The 26,446-nt window shown below is 38.8% G+C and overlaps 1 protein-coding gene across 7 annotated transcripts in view; it reads left to right on the top strand.

Moving 5' to 3' along the window:
- The window catches only part of POMGNT1 (protein O-linked mannose N-acetylglucosaminyltransferase 1 (beta 1,2-)), a 1,898,302-nt gene that overhangs the window by 44,788 nt on the left and 1,827,068 nt on the right, over nt 1-26,446 (top strand). For 5 of the 7 annotated variants that reach the window (XM_044085953.1, XM_044085951.1, XM_044085948.1 and 2 more), the window contains exon 2: nt 8,386-8,608. In XM_044085953.1, the coding sequence (XP_043941888.1) occupies nt 8,486-8,608 (123 nt within the window). In that variant the 5' untranslated portion in view covers nt 8,386-8,485. Of the gene's footprint in view, nt 1-7,823; nt 8,000-8,385; nt 8,609-26,446 lie in introns of all 7 variants that reach the window. The other 2 variants (XM_044085949.1, XM_044085947.1) reach the window with 1 other exon arrangement.

Genomic DNA, 26,446 nt, shown 5'->3' with positions numbered 1-26,446 from the left:
CTTTCATCTCTTGGTCTGAATTCACCTCTCCTTAACCCTTCTTGTGTTTGTTCCAGATCAACATGAGGTTCTTCCAGTTTTCTATACCTGCAACTATATTTATGCATTTTCCACATTTCTTGCCTTCTCATCTGGTCCTTCGCCTTATATACTTTCTTTTGTTTTTTGGCACATTCTGTTGCTGCCTGATTTTTATCTCTTTCTTGTTTGGTTTCTTTTCCTGCTTGACGCCAATATGCTTCTGATAGACTAAGCAGGGAAGTCATCTTAGATTTATTCTCCTCATGTTTCCGAAGTTTCACTATGTTTGGGTCTTGTGATGTCAGCAGATGTGTGTAGTCCCACGATTGCAGATCTATACATGTAATCAGTTTCATGGAGGCCCATAACTCCTTCAGAATGGGGAATGTATAATCTTGGTATGCACTGATTTTTATAAATAATTTGATGAGCATGAAGCATCCTTCTTGTTTTCCTGTCTAATCTATCCAATACATTTTGAGACCAGTCAGTCCCTCCAAAACTATAAGTTAGGACAGGAAGAGCAAATTGGTTTATAGCTTGAATTTTGTTCCTAGATGTCAACGCTGTTTTCAGAATTCATTTAAGTTTTCCAAAGTATTCCCTACCAAATTTTATTCACATTTGTTCATGTTTTATTGCTGATCATTTATCAAGGTGTGCAATGGATGAGAAAGAAAAATTTTGGAGTGAATTGGATGATGTTGTGATGACTGTACCCAAGGGTGAGAAAGTGGTGATTGGAGCAGATTTCAATGGGCATGTTGGTGAAGGGAACAGAGGGGATGAGGAAATGATGGGTAAGTATGGTGTTAAAGGAATGCAGAAGGTCAGATGGTAGTGGATTTTGCGAAAAGGATGGACATGGCTGTGGTGAATACGTATTTTAACAAGAGGGAGGAGCATAGGGTGACATACAAGAGTGGAGGAAGATGCACACGGGTGGATAATATCTTGTGTAGGAGGGCCAGTTTGAAGGAGATTGAAGACTGTAAAGTGGTGACCGGAGAAAGTGTATTTAGGCAGCATAGGATGGTGGTTTGTAGGATAACGTTGGTGATCAAGAAGAGGAGGAGGAGTGTGAGGGCAGTACCAAGGATCAAATGGTGGAAATTGAAAAAGGGTAATTGTGAGGTGGAGTTCAGGGATGAGTTAAGACAGGCACTGGGTGGCAGTGAAGAGTTACCAAATAGCTGGGTAACTACAGCAGAGCTAGTAAAGGAGATGGCTAGAAAGGTGCTTGGTATCACATCGGGTCAGAGGAAGGAGGACAAGGAGACATGGTCGTGGAATGAGGAAGTACAGAAGAGTATACAGGCAAAGAGGTTGGCAAAGAAGAAGTGGGATTGTCAGAGAGATGAAGAATGTAGACAGGAGTATAAGGAGATTAGGTGCATGGCAAAGAGAGAGGTAGCAAAGGATAAGGCATATGAAGAGTTGTATGAAAGGTTGGACACTAAGGAGGGAGAAAAGGACCTGTACCGATTGGCTAGACAGAGGGTCCGAGCTAGGAAAGATGTGCAGCAGATAAAGGATAATGAGGGAAGCATACTCACAAGAGAGGAGAGTGTGTTGAGGAGATGGAAAGAGTACTTTGAGGGGTTGATGAATGAAGAGAATGAGAGGGAGAGAAGGTTGGATGATGTGCGGATAGGATAGCTATGAAGAGAATGAAGAATGGAAAGGCTGCTGGCCCAGATGACATACCTGTGGAAGCATGGAGGTGTTTAGGCGAAATGGCAGTGGAGTTTTTAACCAGATTGTTTAATGAAATCTTAGAAAGTGAGAGGATGCCTGAGGAATGGAGAAAGTGTTTTGGTACCGATTTTTAAGAATAAGGGTGATGTGCAGAGCTGTAGTAACTACAGAGGGATTAAATTGATCAGTCACAGCATGACGTTATGGGAAAGAGTAGTGGAAGCTAGGTTAAGAAGGGACGTGATGATTAGTGAACAGCAGTATGGTTTCATGCCAGGAAAGTGCACTACAGATGTGATGTTTGCTCTGAGAGTGTTGATGGAGAAGTACAGAGAATGTCAGAAGGAGTTGCATTATGTTTTTGTAGACTTAGAGAAAAGCATATGACAGGGTGCCTAGAGAGGAGTTGTGGTATTGTATGAGGAAGTCAGGAGTGTCAGAGAAGTATTTAAGAGTGTTACAGGATATGTACGAGGGTAACGTGACAGTAGTGAGGTCTGCGGTGGGAGTGACGGATGCGTTTAAGGTGGAGGTGGGGTTACATCAAGGATCAGCTCTGAGCCCTTTCTTATTTGCAATGGTGATAGACAGGTTAACAGACAGGAGTCCCCATAGACTATGATGTTTGCAGATGACATTGTGATCTGTAGTGAGAGTAGGGAACAGGTGGAGGAGACCCTGGAGAGATGGAGATATGCTCTAGAGAGAAGAGGAATGAAGGTCAGCAGGACTAAGACAGGATGGTACTTGCGTATTATTGCAACCAGATTTTTGCGCTAATATCATTTGCTTGCCGATGATGAAATCCAACGGTTAGTGTTGTAGAAATGTTAGGAATTGTCTTTTCTTTCAAACAGTGAAGTTTGTTTAGGCAGGATTATGACTTGAAAAAAATGTTTGTGTGATTTTGATCATATTAAGGGTTATCAATACAACAGAAAAAGTTAGTGTCGCTGCGGCTGCCTGCACTTTACTGCCAACATTTGTGGAACTGTCTCATTTGTACCTTAACATATGTGTGAACTTCAGTAAAAGTGCAAACATTTTCAGGAATTAGACCACTTTTACAATGCAAACTTACTACCCAAAGTAAGCTTCACCCTTCCAATTCCCCTTAAAGGGTGATTCGTGAGTTCAGACGTTAATGCATTACCTGTTATTGACAGGTTTTTTTTAACATAACATACTTTACTGCCAGCATGTGTGCTGCTATCTAATTTCCACGTGAACTGTAAATGTACAAACATATGTGAACCTTACTAAATATTGTAACATTATGACAGAATTAAAACATTTGTAGACTGGGCAGTTACTATGAAAAGTCAGCTTTACCCTTTCAGTTTCCTTCCCAGTTTCTATCCAGACTTCAGACGTTAATGCATTCAGTACTTTAGCTACTCCTTTCGTCAGTGAGACAGCAGTGTAATGCCCGCTAAACAGGAAGAAGAATTGTGTAATCATTTTTCTTTCTGAATGTTAGCCCAAGTTAGTCTTCCTTAGTAAGGATGTGAAATAACAGGCAGAAAGCGTCAAAAGTGTTAAAAGCGCTTTGAACTATGCGAAATCTGGTTGCAGTAATACGTAAGTACTGACAGAATATATGTGTGTGAATGAGAGGGAGGATAGAAGAATGGTGAGGCTGCAAGGAATAGAGATGGCAAAGGTGGATGAGTTTAAATACTTGGGATCAATAGTTCAGAGTAACAGTGAGTGTGGAAGAGAGGTGAAGAAGAGAGTACAGGCAGGATGGAGTGGGTGGAGAAGAGTGTCAGGAGTGATTTGTGACAGACGAGTACCAGTAAGTGAAAGGGAAGGTCTACAAGAGAGTAGTGAGACCAGCTATGTTATATGGTTTGGAGACAGTGGCATTGACAAAAAGGCAGGAGTTTGAGCTGGATGTGGCAGAGTTAAAGATGTTAAGAGTTGCACTGGATGTGACAAGGGTGGACAGGATTAAGAATAAGTATATTAGAGGGTCAGCCCAGGTTGGAAGGTTTGGAGACTAAGCCAGAGGGGCAAGATTACGTTGGTTTGAACATGTGCTGAGGAGGGATGCTAAGGATGAAGCTACCAGATAACAGGAAAAGAGGAAAGCCTAAGAATAAGGTTTATGGATGTGGTAAGAGAGGACATGCGGGTGGTTGGTGTAACAGAGCAAGATGCAGAGGACAGGAAGAAATGGAAACGGATGATCCTCTGTGGCGACCCCTAACGGGAACAGCTGAAAGAAGATGATGAGTATACTTCTGTTCATGTTATCCAAGAACGGAAAATGTCAGCGTGGAAGGCAAAGGAAATTTTGCTCAACATCACAGAAGAACCAAAATGGGTTCAAATGATCCAACTTTTAATGAAAGTTATGCGGCATTATTCCTGGCTACATCTGCAGGCTTTAACTAATGATATTAAAGCAAAGGTTTTGGATGCCACTCTGGAATATACTTTTTTTTTTTGGACAAGTGCTGCTGACCTGTTTAAGCCCTTCTGGGATAAGAGTAAGGCCTTGCAGGAACTCTGACATTATTTTTGTCTCTTCATCCCAGTTTTAAAAGACTGCCACTTTTAGGTCTGCCTTTGTCTGTAGTCAGAATCTCCCACCTCAACAAGGGTAAGAAGGGGTCTAGCGATAGTCCCCCCTGCTAAATACACTGAGTTCTTTGCCTCAGAAGCTTTCTTTTCAGGACAAACCTGTCTCCATTTGACCTCCTCTTCCACTTGGCCAGATCCCCCTGTCTGGCTGCCTTTCTTTGTCTTTTCTAAATTGGTATCTGATCACTTCAGACTCCTGGGTGCTTATGTTATTCTTTAGGGTATTTCATGGTTTGACCCCCCCCCCCACCCCCACCCTTCAAGCATTTCACAACCTGCTTTGGAACAGCTTCCTCACTTCCCAGAGGTTTTGCAATCCCTCTTGAATCAGGGCACTATTTAGCCTGTTCCACCCTCCCAAGTGGGAAAGGGTTTTACTTCAGAATGTTTTTGGTTCCTCGGAAGGAGGGTACATGCAGACTAGTTCTGGATCTTTCTCTGCTCAACACCTTTCTCAAGGCCCCTACTTTCAGGATGTTGTCTCTTCAGACCTTGTTTTCTCCCTTTTCCACCCCAACCCACTCATAGTCTTCACAGACAGTATCACTGTGGTACTTCAGTAAGTGGGGGGCTTACAAGGTCCTATCTCCTTTGCATAATAACTGTTTAGGAATAGGAATGGGCTCTAGCTATCAAGTGACTTTTCAGGCAGTTTGCATTCTTTCAAAGCACTATTTAGTGGCAGACTTACTGAGTGGGTCCAGAATACAGGCTCATGAATGGATGCTTCGTAGAGATCTATTTCTGGGCATAGTCCATCATTGGAGTATTCCTCAGGTAGATCTTTTTGCCTCCCCTCTGAACAGATAACTTCCTCTATTCTGTTCAGGAGTTCAAGTCATCTGACTTGGAAACTGGACACCCTGCCTTTTCCAGGGAAGGGAATGTTTCTGCATGCCTTTCCACCTTCCTCAGTTGCCACGCATATAATCAGGTAGTACTCTCTCAAAATCTTGCTGGTAATTCCCTTTTGGCCCAGACACCATTGGTCCCCCCTTCTTTATCACTTGGGCAGGGCAGTCACCATAAGTTACCTCACTGGGTGGATCTTCTCACACAAGACAAGGGAACTCTTATCCATCCTTATCTGTCAACTCTTGAAATGACAATGTGGGTGATATGAGTTTGATTCCTTTTGGACAATCTTTTCTGGGGATGTGCTCCAGGTTCTGCAAAAGACCAATAAACAAAGCCCCCCACTACCAGAAAACCATGCATGTCCAAATGGAAAAGATTTTATGTCTGGTGCCTCTCAAGCCCTTAAGATTCCCTGTCTGTGGGGGTTCCTCTGGTTCTCTATTATTTGTGTGATCTGCTTCATGCTGGATTAGCATATTCTTCAGTTTAAAGGTCAGTTTCAGCAATTTCTACTTGTCTCCCTTTAACTCCTCATTGGGCCTCTCGATTTGAGGTCAAGCAATTTCTCAAAGGTGTCCTTCATATCTGACCTCCAAGAAAACCTATCCTGCCTTCTTGGGACCTCCAGTTTTGTACTTGAAATATTGCCTTGGGATCCTTTTGAACCTGCTAGTTCAGCTTCTTTGCAACACGGTACTTGGAAGACTGTTCTTCTGATAGCTCTTACTTCAGCCAAGAGAGTGTCTGAACTTCGTGCTGTTATGGCAGTTCCTCCTTTCCTAGTTTTTTGCAGAGGCAGGGTGTCTCTTCAGATGAATCCTTTATTTATACCCAAGGTGGTTAATGACTTGTCCCTTAATCAGTCTATTCACTTTCCTTCCTTTTTCACTTCTCTACATTCTGCCAGTGAGAAGGTTCTTCACACCTTAGATCTGCATAAACAGCTCAGGTATTTGGATAAAACAAAGACAGTTCCCAAGTCTGAGCAGCTTTTTTCATCCCAGGACTTTGGGTTTGGCTGTTTCAAGAAAACCATCTCATCCTGGATATCTAAGGCTATTTCTTTTTGTTATTCCTTTCATGGCAAATGTCTTTGTCTGTAAAGACACATTCTACTAGGGCGGTTGTCTCCCGTGGTGCCTTTTTCAAGGGTTTGGACACCATTTCCATCACTGAGGCTGCTACCTGGCCTCTGTTCATACTTTTACTAAACATTATAAATTGGTTGTTCTTTCCAGTGCCAGGGCTATTCTGCATGTGTTTGTAGAAAGTTCTTCTGTGCCTTCCTCTTCCCAGCCTTCTTTGCTGTTGTACACTCCCTTACGTAAAGAAAACTGCAACAGTGATACGGAAGGCCATAGTACAGTTGTCCAAAATGCTACCATAACAGTAGATGTCCATCTCTTCACTGTTGCTGTATTTGGTCTCTCTCTCCATCCCCCTGTTTACCCAGTTCTTGACCCTGTGCTTTATTTGCCCTCCTGGATGTAAATGTTCTCTTTTGTCCCTGTGGGTATTCTTTTCCTCCTGGGGAAATCAGTTCTGAGCGTTTGTCTGTACGTCGCCTTTATCCCCTACGCCTTACATGGGGAGCATACATGTGAAGTATGGCACCTATAAAATCTAAAAGCTTTGGTGTACTGGCTGGTCATCGGGCTATTCTTGGCAGGAGATCCCTAATGAGTACTGCAACAGTGGAGAGAAGGACATCTATTGTTATGATACAAGTGTACTTTCTTTTTTTATGATGGAGCATATGAGCGATATAAAATTAATTTGCTTTCTTCAAAATTCTAAGTGCAGTTGCTTTTTTGCCTTCTGATGACAGGCAGCCTGAGTGATCTATTGTTGGTTATTCTAATAACATCCTTTAATATTTCTTCCAAAAATGTGTGGAATTCTTGTGGAAACACAAACATTAAAAATAAACCATAAGCAGTAATTTGAGGGCAATCCTTTGGAAAATGGACATTAGTTAATGGATTAATGAAGAAAAATAGTAACCTAAAATAATGTAATATTGTAGCTCACAAGGGGTAGTAGTAACTGAAGTAGTTTTTTAACTACAGCCAGAGAAAAGATGAGTTCTAGATTTTCTGAAAAGCAAATTGTAGTTTAAAAGCAGTAGTGGTAGAAGAAATAGACTTGATTGTAAATCTTGTATAGTTGCACCTGTTTGTTTGAAAAAAAAGTGCTCTTAATGATTCTGCATTTGTATACATTGTATTTCTTTACAATATTGTGGAACCAGTCTAGTGAAATAAGTTAAAGGTTATTTTTTTTTCTCTGAAAAGAAGAACTTGAGGGTTAAATTAAAATAAAGGTAAATGGATTTTATGCACATCTAAATTTGGAAGGGGAAATCCTTTTGAATGAAATGGGGTGCCTTGAGAAGGATTGTGAAGGAGGTTAAAACCACTTTATCTCTGGTGCATCTGTTCACCAGGGATACTAACAAAATTAAATAATGAAAATGTCATAACAAGTTTTCTTGCAGTTATATGTTGTACAGGTTTGTCATTTTCCAGGCTGCAGAGAATGGTAGAGAAAAATACTGTTCATTTTTTTGCAGTGTTTGCATTTATATTTTAGTAGTATAGAATAGTACCAGATTTTGATCGCACACATTCATTCATTCATTCATTCTTGCTTTACAGAGCCTAAATTCCGCTCTTTCGAATGTCCAGGCATGAAAAGAAAAAAAAAAGATTTAAATATCTTTCCACAAAGAAACTGCCAGTGTATCACAAAACTTAATTTGTGATCTCCATTTGATCTGTGATGTTCATATGTGTCGTATAGCAGAAGCCCCTCACAAGATGCTCAACTTAAAGTAGGCAGCCTCACATTTGTCTAGCTGTAGAAAATATATATTATACATCAGGTTAAAGCAGTTAAGAATTCAGAAATGCACATTTTTATTTTGTAGAGAACAGAATGTATGTTAACGACTTTATTTACCAATTATCTCTATGGTGGCACTTGGAATAACAAAGCATTAAAGGAGGATAAGATGTTGCATGAGGTACTCGCACAGCCCTTGTTTCAGATGTCCTAAAACAAAAGGTTTAAAAAAAATACTGTCCACATTTTTTCTTTTTAAAGAGTAAATTGTTAGACATTAATTTTTCTTATTAATCCATAGTACTGCAGTGCTACTTTACTTGCCTCTTTGTTAGGAAGCAACAAACATAAAAACTTGTGCATTTTGCATTTCAGATGACGAGATGATGAAATGGATGGACTTTGCTCCAGTACCATCACAGTTAAAGGATAATAAAGACCTAAAAGCTTGAACATCTTTTGTTTAGCCTTTCTAATGATGGATGACTGGAAACCAAACCCCCAGGCCAAACCGTTCATCCCCCGAAAGAAACGCAGCTGGTACCTTGCTTGGAAGTACAAACTTTATAATCAGAGAGCCATCCGGAGATTTTGCCAGGTGAGATTGCTTAACATGTGTTTGAACAGATTTAGCTGTTTTGCTGTGACAAATACTAGAATAATATTGATTGCTAAATAAATGTGTGTGTGTGTGTGTGTGTGTGTGTGTGTGTGTGTGTGTGTGTGTGTGTGTGTGTGTGTGTGTGTGTGTCTGTGTCTTTTTCAGCTTTTTTTTTTGTTCTCAGCGTAAGTCTGCAGGTGACCCTCCACATTATTTCTCATTGACTTTTCCATTGTTTTGAAAGGTAGACATTAGAAACTGGAAGGGGGGAGTTCCAGCTTACTGGACTGCTGTCTGCTTTGGATAGTCTGCTGTACTTTAGTGTTTTTGTTAAACATTTAATTTTCTTTTTATTATTTTGGGCAACATACATGTAAGGGTTTGTTTGCATTTCTATGCGTATAGTTGGAAGGGCATCCATAATGGCTAGTGGTGGTGGTGGTGGAGTATGGGTGCAGTCATACATATTTGTGAAAGGAAGCTGTAGATGCTGGTGGAGGCGTTCATTTCTTATACATTCACATTTTCTAAACAGTTTATCTTGATGAGGGTTTTGGTGGTAGCATGCATTCCTGTTCTAAACAGCAATTTCCGTCGTATCCTGTTGATTTTAGGGGCTCCCAGATCATCTGAGAGATGTCTCTCCAGCATGTCCTGGCTATTCTGTGATATCCCTACTTAGTGGGCCGTGCCTGGAGCACCTTTTGTGGGAGACACCTGGGGACACCCTTAGCGGGTGCCCAGATAACAGCAACTGGATTATCTCTTCTTATGTACAGTGTCTACTCCAGAATCCTCCTGGATTGCCAAATACCTCACTGTGTTGTGTAGAATGAGGCCAGCATTCTAATGAAGGAACATTATTTCCACTGCTTATATGCATGATGTCATCATTTCTTTGATTACTGAAAAGTGAAAGTGGAACATCACTGTTTGGCAAATTGAGAAAAAGAACTTTAGTCTAAGACTTGGCTACTGCTTCATCACCACACTGCAGTACATTGTCTATAATACTTACACCACCACACCTGTTCTCTGTTTAGTCTGTCAGTCTCCTCTACCCACATTGTGAATAAGACACCAAGATACTTTATCTGTTCCACCAGAGATAACTGCTGCAACCTTTTTTTCCCCAATAAGCATCTTTATTAAACTCTCACATATGACATATGCAGTTACATTTATATAAATGAAAAACAAAACATTGAGACCACTTTAATTGCAAACATTATACATCACTTATAATATATCCAGTCATTGTCAGTTAAGCATCATATGGTTCATTCAAATCCAGCGTCTTAAACCTCATTCTTTTTCTGCATATGTTGTTCCCACAATTCACATTTTTTCCGATGTAGTTTGTGCCTTCCCTTTCCTAAAGATCCCAATTGTTTTATCTCTGTTACCGTATTGACTACTTCTAATAAAGGTGGTCTAGACTTTAATTTCTATTTTCTAGTAATTACTTTTTTGGCAGCCACCATACTTAGACTCAGCAAGGCTTTATGTGTCTAGGCAATTCCAGTTCTGTATCATAGTTCAAAAAAATAAATCATCTCCCCAGTCAGTCTGATCCACTCACCCAACATCTCTGACACAGTGGTCTGCATGGAATCCCTAATGTCTGCCAGCTCACTGCACTCCCACAAAGTATGTTCCCAGCCACCTCTTTCCTGTCTGTCACACCTCCAACATTTGCTATCCACCTGAGGAAAATTTTTAGGAGTTTACTTTGGGTATAAAAATACCTATGTCAACACTGATCTTAAATCTTCTGGACTTTGTTACATATTTGGGATATACACATATATACCCCCATTGTTTCTTTGTGAATTGCTTATCCAATCTCCCTTCCCAATCCTTTCTAAGCTCCTCTGATTCTTAATAGTTATCATACAATATTTTATATGCTGTACTAATAATTCCCTTTTAATGGCAGCTTCTGTTCTAGATTCTATTAAAAACTCTACCAGTGCTGGTCTTTCATGTAAGAGCCCTTATTTCTTTCTTTCTCTTTGCCTATACTCTGATATCAATTCTTGATAGGGAAGGCAGTCTCTGACCATGCTGTCCAAATAAATTCTTGGCCTCTTCCCAAATTACCTCTCTCTTTCTAGTTATTTGCTCTCAGTACCTTGGTTCCTTTCCCAGTTTACCACAGTCATCCCTATCAGCAAAATCTCTTTTCTCCATTCACATGCTGGTTTAGTTCTTGGAATACTCCTTGCTATTTTATGAATATAATACTCTCTATGAATTTTGTTGTTCTTCTTAAGAATCTGCATCCAAAATCCCAGTATCTCCTTATTTCTTGAGCTTCCCCTCTGTATCATCATCATTCCCTTATGAATGATAGTTTTCTGCTTATGTGTGTATAAGAGCCTTAACTGTGTTGCTCTAAAATACCCCCGCAAATTGGGTAATCCTAGACTGCCTTATTGTATTGGAAGAATCGGCGTATCCCACTTGACCCTTGCTGTCTTCCCTTCCCAGATAAAATCCTTCAACTCTTTTTTTTTTTTTTTTTTTTTTTTTTAATTTCTATCCACAGCTTCTCCTCTGGTTGATAAAAATATGTCTAACCGGTGTATTAGACTAAAGGCAGTAAACGTTTTAATTGCTTGTATCCTACTATCCACATATAACAAAGGTTCCAGTTTCTCAATTTTTGTATTATTTTCTGTTTAGTCTCTTCCCACAACAGTCATTTCTAATCCATACTCTTAAATATTTCATTTTATCATGTCCCCATACATATAGATATTGTTGGAGCAATTTACCACTATTGCCTTTGTTTTGGCTTCATTAATGTTGTATCCTGAGAAGATTTGAAACTGTCTTAAAGTATTTTACCACACTGTAATGTCCCTTTCTGGTTTGCCATGTATAAAATAATACTGTTTGCAAATAGAGACAGCTTTTTCTGACTTGACATACCAATTTATGTCCTTGAATTTTTAAATCCCTTATTTGCTTTGCCAAAGGTTCTAAATAATAATGCAAACAACAAAGGGGAAACCGGACAACCCTTTCTGGTTCCTCTACTTAAGCATAAGTTATCAGAGAGGACCCCATCCTAATCAGCCTTATAATTGTATCAGGTAAAGCAAATGCTTCCATTGCCCTGCTCATGAAGTCCCAGTCTACTCTGTCAAATGCTTTCTCTGCATCAAGGCCCATCAACAACAGTGGTATTTTCTTAGTCTGCTTCCCTCTGGATCTTCAGTGTTTTGTTAATATTGTCAAATGTTTGCCTCCCTCCCTTCCACAAACTACACTGATCCATATCTATCGATTTTGGTATCATACTTGCTGTTTTTTAACCATTGTAGACATAAACACGTTGCAATCATGGTTTAGTATTGAAATGGGCCTGTATGAAGCTGGATCAGATGGATCTTTACCCTCTTTAGGTATTACCATTACCACAGCTTTCTTCCAGGATACCGGTACTTCTCCTCCTCTTAAAGTACTGTTAAACAAAATCGTCAGCTCTATCAGTTTTTTCCCTCCTAGTTTCCAAATTTCCACAGGAATGCCATCTATTCCCTGTAGATTAGTTATACATAGCCATTTTTATGTCATCTCATTGCATCCTAAGTGTTAGTAATTGAGCCTCATTTACCTCTAACCTTGGCATATTTAATTCTAACATAAACATTTCCATTTGTAACTTTTCTTGATTTCCATATTTCTCTGCTTTATAAAAACTTTCACAAAATTTCCAAAATGTTTCTAATTCTTCCACAGGATCATTTATCTTCATTGTTACAGGCTCCCTAAGCTTGGTGACTGCCCTTTTCACTTTCTGTTGCTCGAGTCATTGAGATAAAACTTTTTTGTGCTCCAAAATTATTATCAAAAAACAGTTGCTTAACAGCAAACTTGCTAAACTCATGCATATTGTAATCCCTTGTTTTCTGTTTAGCATTCTGCAGTTGCTCCTTTTCTTCTGAGCGATTCCTCCTATTTTGCAATATTTTAACATTTGTCAGTCCCTCTATATAATTCTTGTTACTTCTTAACCATGTCCTCCTTTAATTTATTTCCACCCTAGTTTTAAACTCTACTTTAATTTTACCCCACTCCCTAGCTATATTTTCAGAAGAAATTTATCTTCTCTAACTCCTGAATTAATTCCAAAACCCATTCCTTCAATTCCTCTCTTTTCAGCCAATAGGTGGAAAAGCACCAGTGTCTCATTTTTATTTCATTACCTTGTGTTTTTATTGTAGTTATTGTTGGTGCATGATCTGAAGTAGTTATTGGCTGCATTTCAAGACCTTCAGTTAAATGCACATGTTCCTGGGAGATGTAAATTCTATCTAGCCTGTCCCAGTTTTTGTATCTTGGAGAATAATATGTAAATTCACTCAAAACTCCTAGTACTGAATGCACATCTTCCATGCCAAACATTTTCATAAATCTCTTAAAAAATTTGCCCTCCTTTTGTTGTATTTTCTCTTCTAGGCCCCCAGACGCATCTTCACTCTTGCAAACCAAATTCCAGTCTCCACCTCTAAGTAATATTCCTTGCTGAAAGCTGATTATTTCTCCCAGAATTTTCTTAAGCTCCATTATACCATGACCCCCCCCCCCCATTAATATTCCAAAACGTGCATGCTGATTGGTCAGCGTGCACGTTGTAAATCGACTTATAATAATGAAAAAAGGTCTGGTCGCCCGGACTTTTTCCATTAGTATAAGTCTTTTTTAAAACACTGTCTCGCTATGTTAAAGGAGTTTAACATAGCGAGACAGGTTTAAAAAAGCAACGGAGATCTCCATTGCTTTTTTTAAAGCTGTCTCGCTATGTTAAACTCCTTTAACATAGCGATACAGTGTATAAAAAGCAACGGAGATCTTGCTTTCTCCGTTGCTTTTTTTCTTTTTTTTAACCTGTCTCGCTATGTTAAATGGGTTTAACATAGCGAGACAGCTTTAAAATAAGCAACGGAGATCTCTGTTGCTTATTTTAAAGCTGTCTCACTATGTTAAACCCATTTAACATAGCAAAACAGTTTGTAAAAAGCAACGGAGATCTTGCTTTCTTCGTTGCTTTTTTTTTAACTTGTCTTGCTATGTTAAATGGGTTTAACATAGCGAGACAGCTTTAAAATAACCAACGGAGATCTCCGTTGCTTATTTTAAAGCTGTCTCGCTATGTTAAATCCATTTAACATAGCGAAACAGTAAAAAGCAACGAAGATCTTGCTTTCTCCATTGCTTTTGCCCACAGCTGTGGTGCACTGTGTAGGCATACGCATGCGCAGTACATCTGAACTGCCGCAGAATACCAGACAGCTGCAGAATACCAGACAGCTGCGGAAGGGCAGCAAGAAGGCATTATACAGTGCCATTATTTAAGAAAATTAATTATTTTTTTTCTTAAATAATGTCATTGTATAATAGCAATAACCCACTTCTAGGTGTGGGTAATGCTGGATTTACCCACGGTTGGCTTTGTTTGGTCCCTCAGGCTTCGCCCTCATGACCAAACCATGCCAACCGTGGGTAAATCCAGCATTACCCACACCCAGGTGTGGGTTATTGCTATATTATAGTAGTTTTAGATGGAATGTAAGTACATGTCAGTGTAATCCTCCTCCCTTGCCAGTAGCCCCTCAGTGCTGTACATCTTCCATTATTATCTTTTTTTTTCCTTTTCTATCATGGTGTTGCTGCGGTAGCGTTGTCGCCTCATAGCAAGACATTGTCCCGTTTGACTCTCAGCTAGAGCGTCTTCTGTGTGGAGGCATACGTGAATGGGGCGTGCCTTCGTTGAAGGTTGTGCATCAGGGCTGGTAACCCAGTACGTAAAAACCCACTACCAATCATTAGTGGACCAGAGTTCCGCTGTAGCGACCCCTAACCGGGAAAAGCCGAAAGACACAAAGACATCATTATTGGAGCTCCTCTTGCAATTAATATAAGTACTCCTTTTTTCCTTTGCCCCAGATATTCTGCTGAATAACCATCCTCAAAACCTTTCTTTATCAAATGCACATGCTCAGTTATTTCCAAGTGCATCTCCTGTAGTATAGCTATTTGCACTCTACATTTTTAATATAGTTCACTTCTCTTTCTTTTTTATATTTATCTGTAATACCATTCAGACTTGGACATTATAGAATGTTTCATTTTCTTGTATAGTTATTATTGCCACCTTTTACATATAACTGCTTTTTTGTTAAATGTCTAGTTCCAACTTTTATGTTAAATGCATATACTGTTCGGCAGGTTGGTCTTTTACACAGTTGCTTCTTGTCATATCCGTTTGAGCCTATGCCAGAACTTGCATAACCTTTTCTGTTTTTTTTTTTTTTTTTTGAAAGCCCTCAGACAGAACCAACCCCTACCCAAACCCATGTACATCTTTAAATATTGACATTTTGCTAACTGATAAGAACAAATGTTCTAAGTGGAGAGCCAGACAGACAGACGGGCTAGAGTTATCCCAAAAAGGTTAGTCATGCTAAGATGCATGGTAAAGTCTGTGCTATTAGTTTGTGCTATTTGATTTTGTCTATCTTTGTAGGTCTCCCAGCTGAGAAAACACTTGAATGCTTTCAGTAAACACTTTCTCCAAGCCATTTCTCTTTATAAAATTATCGTCACTTTCTCCAAGCCATTTCTCTTTATAAAATTATCGTCTAGTGACATGCAAACCAAACACAAAACTGCTCAGGATATCTTGTTCACCAGCAGAAAGCCTTATAATATTCAGTATTCTTTTTCATTTACATGCTTTGTAATAAACTTGCTACTCAGTCATTTCCCTAGGCATGCATAGCAAGAAAAGCACATGGATTTTCCTTTGTCAAACTCTCTTAACCAGACCTTTCCTCTCTTCCCACTTCTCCCTCTCTCCCTCCAATTTTTTACATTGCAGTGCCTACATTTCTTATAACTGAACAAATAAGAAGAGAGAATAAGGGAGAAAAGAAAGAAACAAAAGCACCTGTTTATATTAGTATCCCCATTGCATTTAAAAAAAATGTACTTCAAGTCTAATTGGTTTTGTCTTATATTTAAAGCTCTCCCAGCTGAGAACACCCCTGATTTGCTTTCAGTGAACATTATGTCGTAACCAATTTCTCTTTTCCCTCAGCCAATCCCCTTCTACTAGACTGTCTCCAGTTTCTCTTTATTAGATTGTTTCCATGGAAACGTGAAGACCAGCTGCAGAATTGCTGCTAAGTATACATGCATTTTCTATAAAAAGCCTTATAATATTAAATATTCTTTCTTTGTTCTCTTTTAAAATTAATCAATCTAAGATCCTTAATCTAGTCATTTCCCCATGCAAGAACGAGAAAAAGCACATTAGTTTTAACTCTGTCATGCTTTTTTAACCAGGCTTTTTTATATATTGCATTGCCTATATTTCTCTAAACTGTACAAGAAGAAAGAGAGAAGAGAGGAAAAAAAAAAAAAACAGCACCTGTTTACAATCCCCATTACACTTAAAAATAGCATGTAAAGAAAACCATGTACCACAAATACAGTTCTATTAAGAAAAAAAATGTTGACTTACAGTTAGCTTTTTCCCCTCCCTTCCCCTTCCCAATGATTTTTCCGAACATTAATGACATGAAGTAGGGCGAGTCCCCCACAAGTCCAACACATTTTGAAAAAGTCCAGTATTTCCAGATTTTCCTGTTCTGTCATATGTCACAAATATAATTTATTGCATTGTAATCCCACAAGAAGTTACTGGTTTTATTACTGTTCTTTTGCATTGCCCAAATTTTGTCTCTGCTTCATTTCCAATGTACTCTTGATTCTTGTAGTCCTCTCTCATGCTCCCTTCTTCTCTCCATTTTCCATTGATATACTGGAAAAGGTTTCACAAGTACAGTTTCTCTGTGGTCTTTATTACCAGAAGAACAAGAAGCAGAATCTCCTTCTGTTTCACACTTCACTTTTTGTTGAACAAACTTTTGTATTTCCTCCTTAGCATGCACTTCATCAAAAAATGATTTTGTCCCTTCACAGAAGAATACCTTAAAGAGAACTGGATACAGTAGTTTGAATCTCACACCTGCATCTCAGCATGCCCTGAATTGTGGAATGAACTTACTCATTTACTGCCTGGTGTACAATGAGTAATCATTCTCCACAAACACTCTGCAGTCTCCTACTTTGTCCTTCTGCCACATTTTTGTCAGAAGCAACTCCTTTTGCTGGTGGGATTGCATCTTTACATGGTTCAAACTGTGGTTTTACAATACCAGATGGTTGAGAATTTAATACACAATGAAAACAATGGGATTAATAAGACTAATGGTGATAAAGATCTAGCCGTTGTAACAATTGATATAGCAGATATTACTGTATTAGAAGCTGAAGATTCTTCAGAGCTGGCCAGCAAAGATATTCTTGTAAATGGAGATTCAATTTTTAGAGGAACCGATACTTGTATTTGCAGAGAAGATAATGAACATTCAATAGTGTAATGCTTGCCAGGAGCAAAAATAGAAGATATGAGACCAGCCTTGGAAAGCCTTAATGTAAGGAAGTTTGGATCCGTGTTTATTCATATTGGTACAAATGATGTGCTGCACAAGGATTCTCTGACTGTTAATAGGGAATTGACAGCCCTCTTGGATAGTATAGCTTGTACTGGTGTTTGGATGTGTTTTTCACAAATGTCCTATAGAGAGGATAGTTGGGTCACTGTGATTGAAAAGATTTTTAGGTAAATACCTATATGGAAAAAAATGTCCTGTTTTAAAAAATAGAAAAGTATAGAGCATCCAAGCCTAGTTTTGGGCACACATGTTCAGACAGGATGGCATGCATTTGTCAAGATCAGGGAAGAGAATTTTTGCAACAGATATTTTACAGTATTTGACAAAACACTAGGCAGGATTTTTGCCAGGTCAAAAATTTAACACTTCACAGGTAGCAACATTTTATGGTGTTGCCACATTAAAAGTAGTTTGGATATGCTTACATGGTCTGGCTTTGTTTTTTTGAGGTAAACATTTGTTGCGTTCCCACAACATTGATGTTATTGTTTGTGAAACATGGTTAAAGAACAATGACTAGAAACCATTTCTGTCAGGGTATAAATGTTTTTACTGTAACAGACATTCTAAAAAATCAGGTGGAGGTGTTATGAGGGATTAAAGATAATTATGAGACCTGTGATTATTACATTTTCAATGATAACACCAATACTATAGACTGTGTAACTGTGACAATAAAGACAACCCTGGAACATATAACAATTGTTGGAGTATATAGACACCAAACTCAAGTGCAGATGACCTAGAGGAATTCGTACATTTCTTGCATGAAACACAGGAGCAAAGAATAATATTAGTTGGGGACTTAAATTTACCAGAAACAGACTTGAATAATATTGATTCAGCAATGTTAGCAGGAAATTATTGACAACGTATGTTCAGGAATAACAATTGCTTCAGGTTGTTAATTAAAAAAAAAAACAAACCTACCAGGGGATGGAACATACTAGACATTGTTTGTGTTCCTAAAGTAATTACTATCACTTCAAGTCAAGTTTTACCACCATTGATGTGCAGTGATCATGGGGTTATAAAGGTTAATTCATTGCTAGATAATTCTGCCAAACTGAAATCTAAACTAATGCACAGAAGGTTAATTACAGATTATATGGAAGCAAAAAAGTCGCTTTGTAAAACTAACTGGAGTGAGGTGTTGAGTGGAAAAACCGCAGATGGAATGTGGAAAGTTGTGAAAGAGAAATTTGAGTGCAAAAACTCAAAAAAAAAAAAAAAAAACTGTAACGTCAGGATCTAGGCATACAACATCAGGGAGATATATAGGCATAGTGTGAGACAAGATCAAGAAAAATTTTAGGAAAATTTATAAGATATTGAACATAATAGAAAACTTTTTTTTTATAGACGCATAAGATGTGGAACGAGTAAAGACACAAAATGATAAACTATGTGCAGATTCTAAAATTTATTCTCAGACACAACAGATTATAGATATATTTACAAAGTCGTATGCAAAACAGTTTGGTTCCACAAAAGGGGGTGATAAGTTGTCCTAGTGACATCTGGGTAACCCCATATACTGGAATCAAATTAGATTATATTGAAAAAGAACTGCGCAAACTGGATCCAAACTAAGCACAGGCAGTAGATGGAATTAGTAACAATGACCTGAGAACACTTCAGCAAGAACTTATGGTACCATTATATCTGTTATTCTCTAGGTCATATAAATATGGGGTGATTCCTCAAGATTGGAGACGTGCTTATTAAACCTGCCTTCAAGGGAGAGTCATAGAGACCCTTAAGTCTACTTTCATGTTGTGGAAAAATAATAGAGAAGGTAATACTGGATACGTTATTGTCAGAACTGGATTGGTTGGGACTTGAAACTATATATCAGCAAAAATAACTTGACTAAATTGACCATTTAGACACAGGAGAATAATATGCTGATAAATACACAGGAGAATAATATGCTGATAAATACAGCAAAAACTAAGAATGAGATTTGGGAGACCTAAATTGAAAGGTGAATATTTAGTACAGCACAGAGTGATTGAAACTGTAGATACATTTAAGGACCTGGGTATGTGGGTAGGTCTGGCTGTGAGTTTTTCTAATCATATCAACCAATTGGTTAATGATGGTTATAGAACTGTAGGTTGTATAAAAGATCTATAAAGTCTAGGAAATAAAAAATGAAGTTCTTGTTTGTTAGTTGCATTAGACCCAAACTTGAGTATGGAATAGCAGTGTGGAAATCCTATAGGAAAACAAGCGTGAGTAAACTGGAAAGAGTACAGCGGAAATTTACCAAGGGCATCCATGGATGTGAAAATTTAAGTTATTATGAAATGCTAAAATATCTGAACTTGTACATCTGTAAGAAAACAGATATCTAAGAGGAGATCTTATTCAGGTATACAGGGCATTTGCAGACCGCTATCTCTTGGAATTTTTGGGGTTACCAAAAAGTACTAGAGAATCATCAGACAACCTATGTAATAGATTCTATAGGAATGAGAAGTTTACTAATTGGTTCTGTGACAAAGTAGCTAATGCATGGAACAGACTACCAAATTACATTAAAGCAAATACTAGTTTAGATATTTTTAAGACCAGCTTGGATACTTATGGGGACAAGTGTTTTGGTATATTGGCAAGCTAGAAGGGCATTAATGCTGTGCTTGAAATATTTATATGTATGTACTATTACAGGTCTAGGTTTTTCTGTCTTATAGGTAGTTTTGCGGCATACACATGATGTGCCCTTTCAACTAACAATTCCTGCTGTGGGAATGCAAATCTAGTTGCTTATTTGTGCTTTCATAAAATTAACTCAGTCTGTTCTTCCAGCTTCTCTGGTATAGCTGAAAGTCTCAGGTTTTCCTTATGTGCTCAGTTCCATTTTTTTTTTGAAACATCTCCTGAGCAGTTTCATATTCAGTCAGTCAGCCTTTTTCTTCATTTTGACCTATGATTTTTGCAGCTTTATCATCTCATCTGAATATCTGTTTAAATCTTCTTCTATTTTCCAGCCTTTTGTTGTTTGTGTTGATATACTCCATCAGTGTTTTGTTTATTTTAACCAAGTATGTATGCGGTTGTCTTATATTTTCCTGTAGGTTACTAGAAGTCATGTCTGAAGGTTGCATTGCTTTTTACTAAACATCTGCAGAAATCTGCAGTCAATGTTTCTTCTTCACTTATTGTAGCTATTTTTTTCCATGTCTTTTGTATTTCTTTATACCTGGCATATAGGCAGTGCACTTACTAGCCAGTTACTGAAATTTACCCATAAACACAAGTTTATTGGCCTTCTCTGCTGAGTTTCTGTTTTCACAGTGGGAGAGCTAGAAACAAGAGGTTACTCAGTGTGCAGCCATCGTGGAAATCTCTATAACTGCTGCACCCTTATCTGCAAAGAGAGAAGTCCACTGTTTTCCAGGTTTTAAGAATAGCCTATGGTTTAGAAGTGTTAACTTTTGCCCAGTTGCTTCACATTCGGCATATAACTCTTTCACTGGATTCCAGTGATGCATCACTTCAGGCCAAGAGGTCAAAATATTTACAGATAACAATGATGCAGCTCTTACATCCCTAAATTGCATGTTCTTAAAATCTCAGCTGTGCTTGGGGAAGTCCATGAAGATGATGAAAAGAAAGGGAGACGACACTGCTTTGATGGAGTCCTTTGCCTGTCTTGAATATATTCAACTTAACACCAAGAAAGCAGACACAACTCTTGCTGTGCAAACACAGGGACCAAATGGGATGCAGCAGCAGCACTAGAACCCCATGTTGTTGTAGCACCTTCCACAGGATATTCCATTTCATAGTTAATCAATCATTTGATATTTGGGTCCAAAAAATCCTTGTAGATAAGACTGGTGAACTGTCATGATCCCTCCTGTTTCTGTGCAAGGACTGACGTCTGCTGTTTCATATCCAGGGCAGTCTTTGCTTTGCTTCTCCTGAATCAGAGGTTTAACATTTCACAGATTTTATTTTCATTGTAACCATACCTCTCAACACTCCAGATTTTCACAGAATGTCCAGATTTTGCCTTATATTTTTGGTCATTTCCTCATAAAATGTGTGTTTTTTCTGACAAATCACCGAGGATTTAAAGCATTAAATAATTACATACATTCAAGTTTCAGACATTATATCCTTCAGAAAATGCATGTAAACACAAATGCAGTTATTCTAACAACCGTCTGGATCTGTAAGTGAAGTATTTTTGAGTCTTGGTCCCCCCCATTATTTTAGGCATTGTCCAGATTTCATGAGCTGAGAGGTCGAAAGATTTAATGGAGATCCTTGGAATGTGACTTGGGAAGAGCTGCTTGCCTCATCAATACCAAAGTGGTGAATTAGTTTTGAACTTCTATGTTTGTCATTGATTTTCCATTACAAACAGTGTTTAAACATAATGCTGTTTGTTAGTGGTTCTTGGTACCAGTGCTACCAGAGCACCTTCGCCACAAACTTTGAAGTCATGCCATCAGATTGGAGGTCATGTGCTTTGGTCACTTGGCCCTTAAGCAAATTCCCCCTCAAAGATGAGAATAAAACCCTGTACCTTGTGTCTTTGAGGTAAACACCTTAACCATTATGCCAACTTCCCAACCCTAAATAATTAATTTGCTCTATTGATTGATTCATTCATTCTCTAATGTCCATTCATTGTTATGGGGATCTGGGGACCATCTTTGCATATATGGTTCATAGATTAGTACTAGGCTAACTGCCCTTAAGCCTAGCCAACTCACCCATATGAGAAGTAAACCCTGTACCTTTTGTCTGTAAGGTAAACACCTTAACCATTATGCCACCCTCCCACTCCAAGATTGTCACCCCAGATGGGACTCAAACCCACAATCCCTGGCTTAGGAAGTGAATGCCTTATCCATTAGGCCACAGGGGTTGAGAAGGGAAAGATGACGCATTCAAGAGTGAAGCACTCCCTTATGCTGCTCTGAAGTGGCAGCAGTCGATCTACCATGTGTAGGACTAGAACCCACAACCTTCTGCACCAAATGTAGACATGCTAGCTTGTATCCTTACAAGCTGAGCTAACATTCAGTACTGAGAATGAAGTCATAAAAAAAAAAAATGCTGCTCCTAACTGCATCATTTTCAGTCTTGTGAGTGTCGGGTATGTGAAGTTTTGAATTCTTGACAGGTCATCAAAATTTAGCTAATTGAAATGTAGATTGATGGGATGAATCAGCACAGTGACTGTTGTGTTATTCTTTTTGCCCCCCCCCCCAAGTTAATATCGACTGAATCTGATACTGCAGTGAAGTAAAGTGTTTTTTTTGTTTTGTTTTTTTTTTTGCAAGGTGCATCTTGACGAGCAGGTATTTAAAATTCATTGCATTCCTTAAATTTCAACTGTGTCACTGATAATACAACCAGTTCCTTGGCATAGAGGGATAATCCCTGATTTAGTCCAGGTGACTGGCGGGGAGCCTGTTGGACCTGACAGATGGAAGAGGGCTGAGACATTGGCCTGTTTTACTATTCAAGGGGAAGGGAGAGGAGGTATTTAGAGGCATGGCTGATTTGCAAACCCTGCTGATGATACCAGGACTGAAATGAGAGCCTTTGCTGCTGTAGGCAGGTATGCAACTAAAAGCCGTCCTCTTCTACAAGAATGACAGCACCATTCCAGTATGCCTGAATTTTACCTCTGGGGAAAGAGAAAAACAGTGAAGCAGAGCCCTCTGAGCCAGACAAATTAATGTGTCATTTGAGCATCCAGAGGGAGGCTTGATGTTCAGGAGGAGGAGTGCTGGCAGAGAAAAAAAGGAGAGTGGAGGGAAGGAAAACCGATAATGATTTTACCTTAGAAACAATTTAGGACCAGCTATAGATTTGCAGACAGTTTCCCTTAAGGCTTTTAGATCCCTCCTAGCAGGGTGCTTTTGTATACTCGCAGACAAACTGCTGTCACCAAAACCCCTCTTCTGTTATTTAAAGAAAAATGTCTCATTCTTTAGATGTCTCTTCTGTGTGCTATTCAGAATATTTACTTTATAGGCACAAGAGTAGAGACATTTTCAGATGGAAATGATTCATTACTACTTCAAAGCTAACTGTACAGGTGCATTTCTTGCAGTAATACTGACTTAAAATGGAGTTGGCATGGACTTTGGAACTACGTCACTTTAAAAAAGACTTGGCTTGCAGAGTCACAATTAACTGTGCACATTTGTTGTATCCCAAAGACACATTTTCTTCAGCAGACTGTGCTTCAGAGAGAAATATGTTTAACCTTTACCAAACTTTTTTTTATTCAAATATTTTATTAAATTTTCCATGAAAAATAAAAGACAACAAATAAACATTATTTTCATTCTTAAGACAAAATATTAACAAAGCAAAAACTATTTACAATATATACATTGGCCTGAAGCAAAACTGCAGATCACAGTTAAGATACGCAGGTTCTTTAGTGTCAGTTCAGAAAGAGTTATGGTCCATTTGCAAAAGTCTCAATAAGTACTAAAATGTTTGTCCAAGGATTATTAACAGAGGTCTTTGGATAGATTCTAAGTTCTTTGGTCTTAGTTTTTTGATTGCCAGGTCTTTCGCTGAAGACTAGAAATCCTCAACAGTAGGTGGGCAGCTAGTTTTCCATTTTATGGTAATGCATTTTCTAGCGATAGCAAGTATTGACCACAGTAAATATGAATTATTCTTATTCAGAGAGTAACCTTAATTCACACTGAAAAGAACTAATGATTTGGAAAATAAAACGGAATCCGTGAATAATGCTTTGAGAAAATCATCTATGCTGTATCAATAACCCTTTAATTTAGGACAGTCATAAACAGTATGTTCCCATACTGCTGTGGTGGTGCTGTGGTAGTGTTGTCGCCTCACAGTAAGACGTTGTCCTGTTTGATTCTCAGCTAGAGCGTCTTCTGTGTGGGGACATGCGTGAATGGGCGTAACTTCGTTGAAGGTTGTGCATCAGGGCTGGCAACTCCGCATGTAAAAATCCACTGCCAGTCATTAGCGGACCGGAGTTCCGCTGTGGCAACCCCTAACCGGGAAAAGCCGAAAGACACAACAACATAAACAATATATTCCCAATCAGCTTTAGTATATTCTGTACATCTCCAGCAGGATGTGTTAGAGCTATTATTGATTTTAACTATCGTATTTGGTATCAGAAATGCCCTATGGAGATATTGCCAAACAAAAATACTCCAGTAATGAGACCATGAATTATGCTTGATGGATACCAGCATTTTTTGTTTTTCATGTGAGAAATTAAAAGAACAGCCTTTGAATATAAAGTTCCAGTAACTTTGATTTATGCTAGCCTTTTAAACAATTAACATGTTATATAATTTCAAAATAATGTTATTTGTAATGACGCTATTATGTAAAATTTCACACACGAGATTTATCATCTGTGGTCTTTTTTGATAAGATGAGTTTAAGTATTATGCATAAATCTTGAGAATACGTTAAAATACTTTTGTAGAATTAACCAGTTTTGAGGAAGCAAATCATGCTGCTTTATAAGAAACGGAGAGTCTAAAATTTTAGCATCATTTATGCATTGATACCAACATATAAAGTTCTTGGATTCCCAGCTATCTAGAACATTGAGATGTATTTTATCAGGAAAGTTTCTTGTAATTTTAAATGGGTTTAACAGTTCGAACCAAGTCTTAATATCAGCATTAGAGCTAACAAATTTTCTAAAGAAATTAAAATAGTGATTTAATGAATTTAATTTTGTGGGTTTGGCAATATTGCGTTGGATGATATGACATAAGAAGTACTAGAATTAGAATAATTATTCAATGGAAGTTTGGCTAAGGATAAGGTGTACGAAGAGTTGTACAAAAGGTTGGACACTAAGGAGGGAGAAAAGGACCTGTACCGACTGGCTAGACAGAGGGACCGAGCTAGTAAAGATGTGCAGCAGGTAAGGGTGATAAAGGATAATGAGGGAAACATACTCACAAGTGAGGAGTGTGTGTTGAGCAGATGGAAAGAGTACTTTGAGGGGTTGATGAGAATGAGAGGGAAAGAGTACTTTGAGGGGTTGATGAATGAAGAGAATGAGAGGGAGAGAAGGTTGGATGATGTGCGGATAGGGAATCATGAAGTGCAGTGGATTAGCAAGGAGGAAGTAAGGATAGCTGTGAAGAGGATGAAGAACGGAAAGGCTGTTGGTCCAGATGACATACCTGTGGAAGCATGGAGGTGTTTAGGTGAAATGGCAGTGGAGTTTTTAACTAGATTGTTTAATGAAATCTTGGAAAGTGAGAGGATGCCTGAGGAATGGAGAAAGTGTTTTGGTACCGATTTTTAAGGGTGATGTGCTGTAGTAACTACAGAGGGATTAAATTTATCAGTCACAGCATGAAGTTATGGGAAAGGGTAGTGGAAACTACATTAAGAAGGGACGTGATGATTAGTGATCAGCAGTATGGTTTCATGCCAGGAAAGAGCACTACAGATGCGATGTTTGCTCTAGAGTGTTGATGGAGTAGTACAGAGAAGGTCAGAAGGAGTTGCATTGTGTCTTTGTGGATTTAGCGAAAGCATATGACAGAGTGCCTAGAGAGGAGTTGTGGTATTGTATGAGGAAGTTTGGTGCGTCAGAGAAGTATGTAAGAGTGGTACAGGATATGTACGAGGGTAGCGCAACAGCGGTGAGGTCTGCGGTGGGAGTGACGGATGTGTTTAAGGTGGAGGTGGGATTACATCAAGGATCAGCTCTGAGCCCTTTCTTATTTGCAATGGTGATGGACAGGTTGACTGACGAGATCAGACAGGAGTCCCCGTGGAATATGATGTTTGCAGATGACATTGTGATCTGTAGTGAGAGTAGGGAACAGGTGGAGGAGACCCTGGAGAGGTGGAGATATGCTCTAGAGAGAAGAGGAATGAAGGTCAGCAGGACTAAGACAGAATATATGTGTGTGAATGAGAGGGAGGATAGAGGAATGGTGAGGATGCAGGGAGTAGAGGTGGTGAAGGTGAATGAGTTTAAGTACATGGGATCAACAGTTCAGAGTAATGGTGAGTGTGGAAGAGAGAAGAAGAAGAGAGTACAAGCAGGTTGGACTGTCAGGCGTGATCTGTGACGGACAAGTAACAGTAAGAGTGAAAGGGAAGGTCTACAAGAGGGTAGTGACACCAGCTATGTTATATGGGTTGGAGACAGTAGCATTGACAAAAAGGCAGGAGTCCGAGCTTGACGTGGCAGAGTTGAAGATGTTAAGATTTGCACTGGGTGTGACAAGGACAGGATTAGGAATAAGTATATTAGAGGGTCAGCCTAGGTTGGAAGGTTTGGAGACAAAGC

Source organism: Protopterus annectens, chromosome 10.part0 (assembly GCF_019279795.1).
Source record: "Protopterus annectens isolate FY-2018-M chromosome 10.part0, PAN1.0, whole genome shotgun sequence".
NCBI lineage: Eukaryota > Metazoa > Chordata > Ceratodontiformes > Protopteridae > Protopterus > Protopterus annectens.
This window is presented reverse-complemented; position numbering and strand designations above follow the sequence as displayed.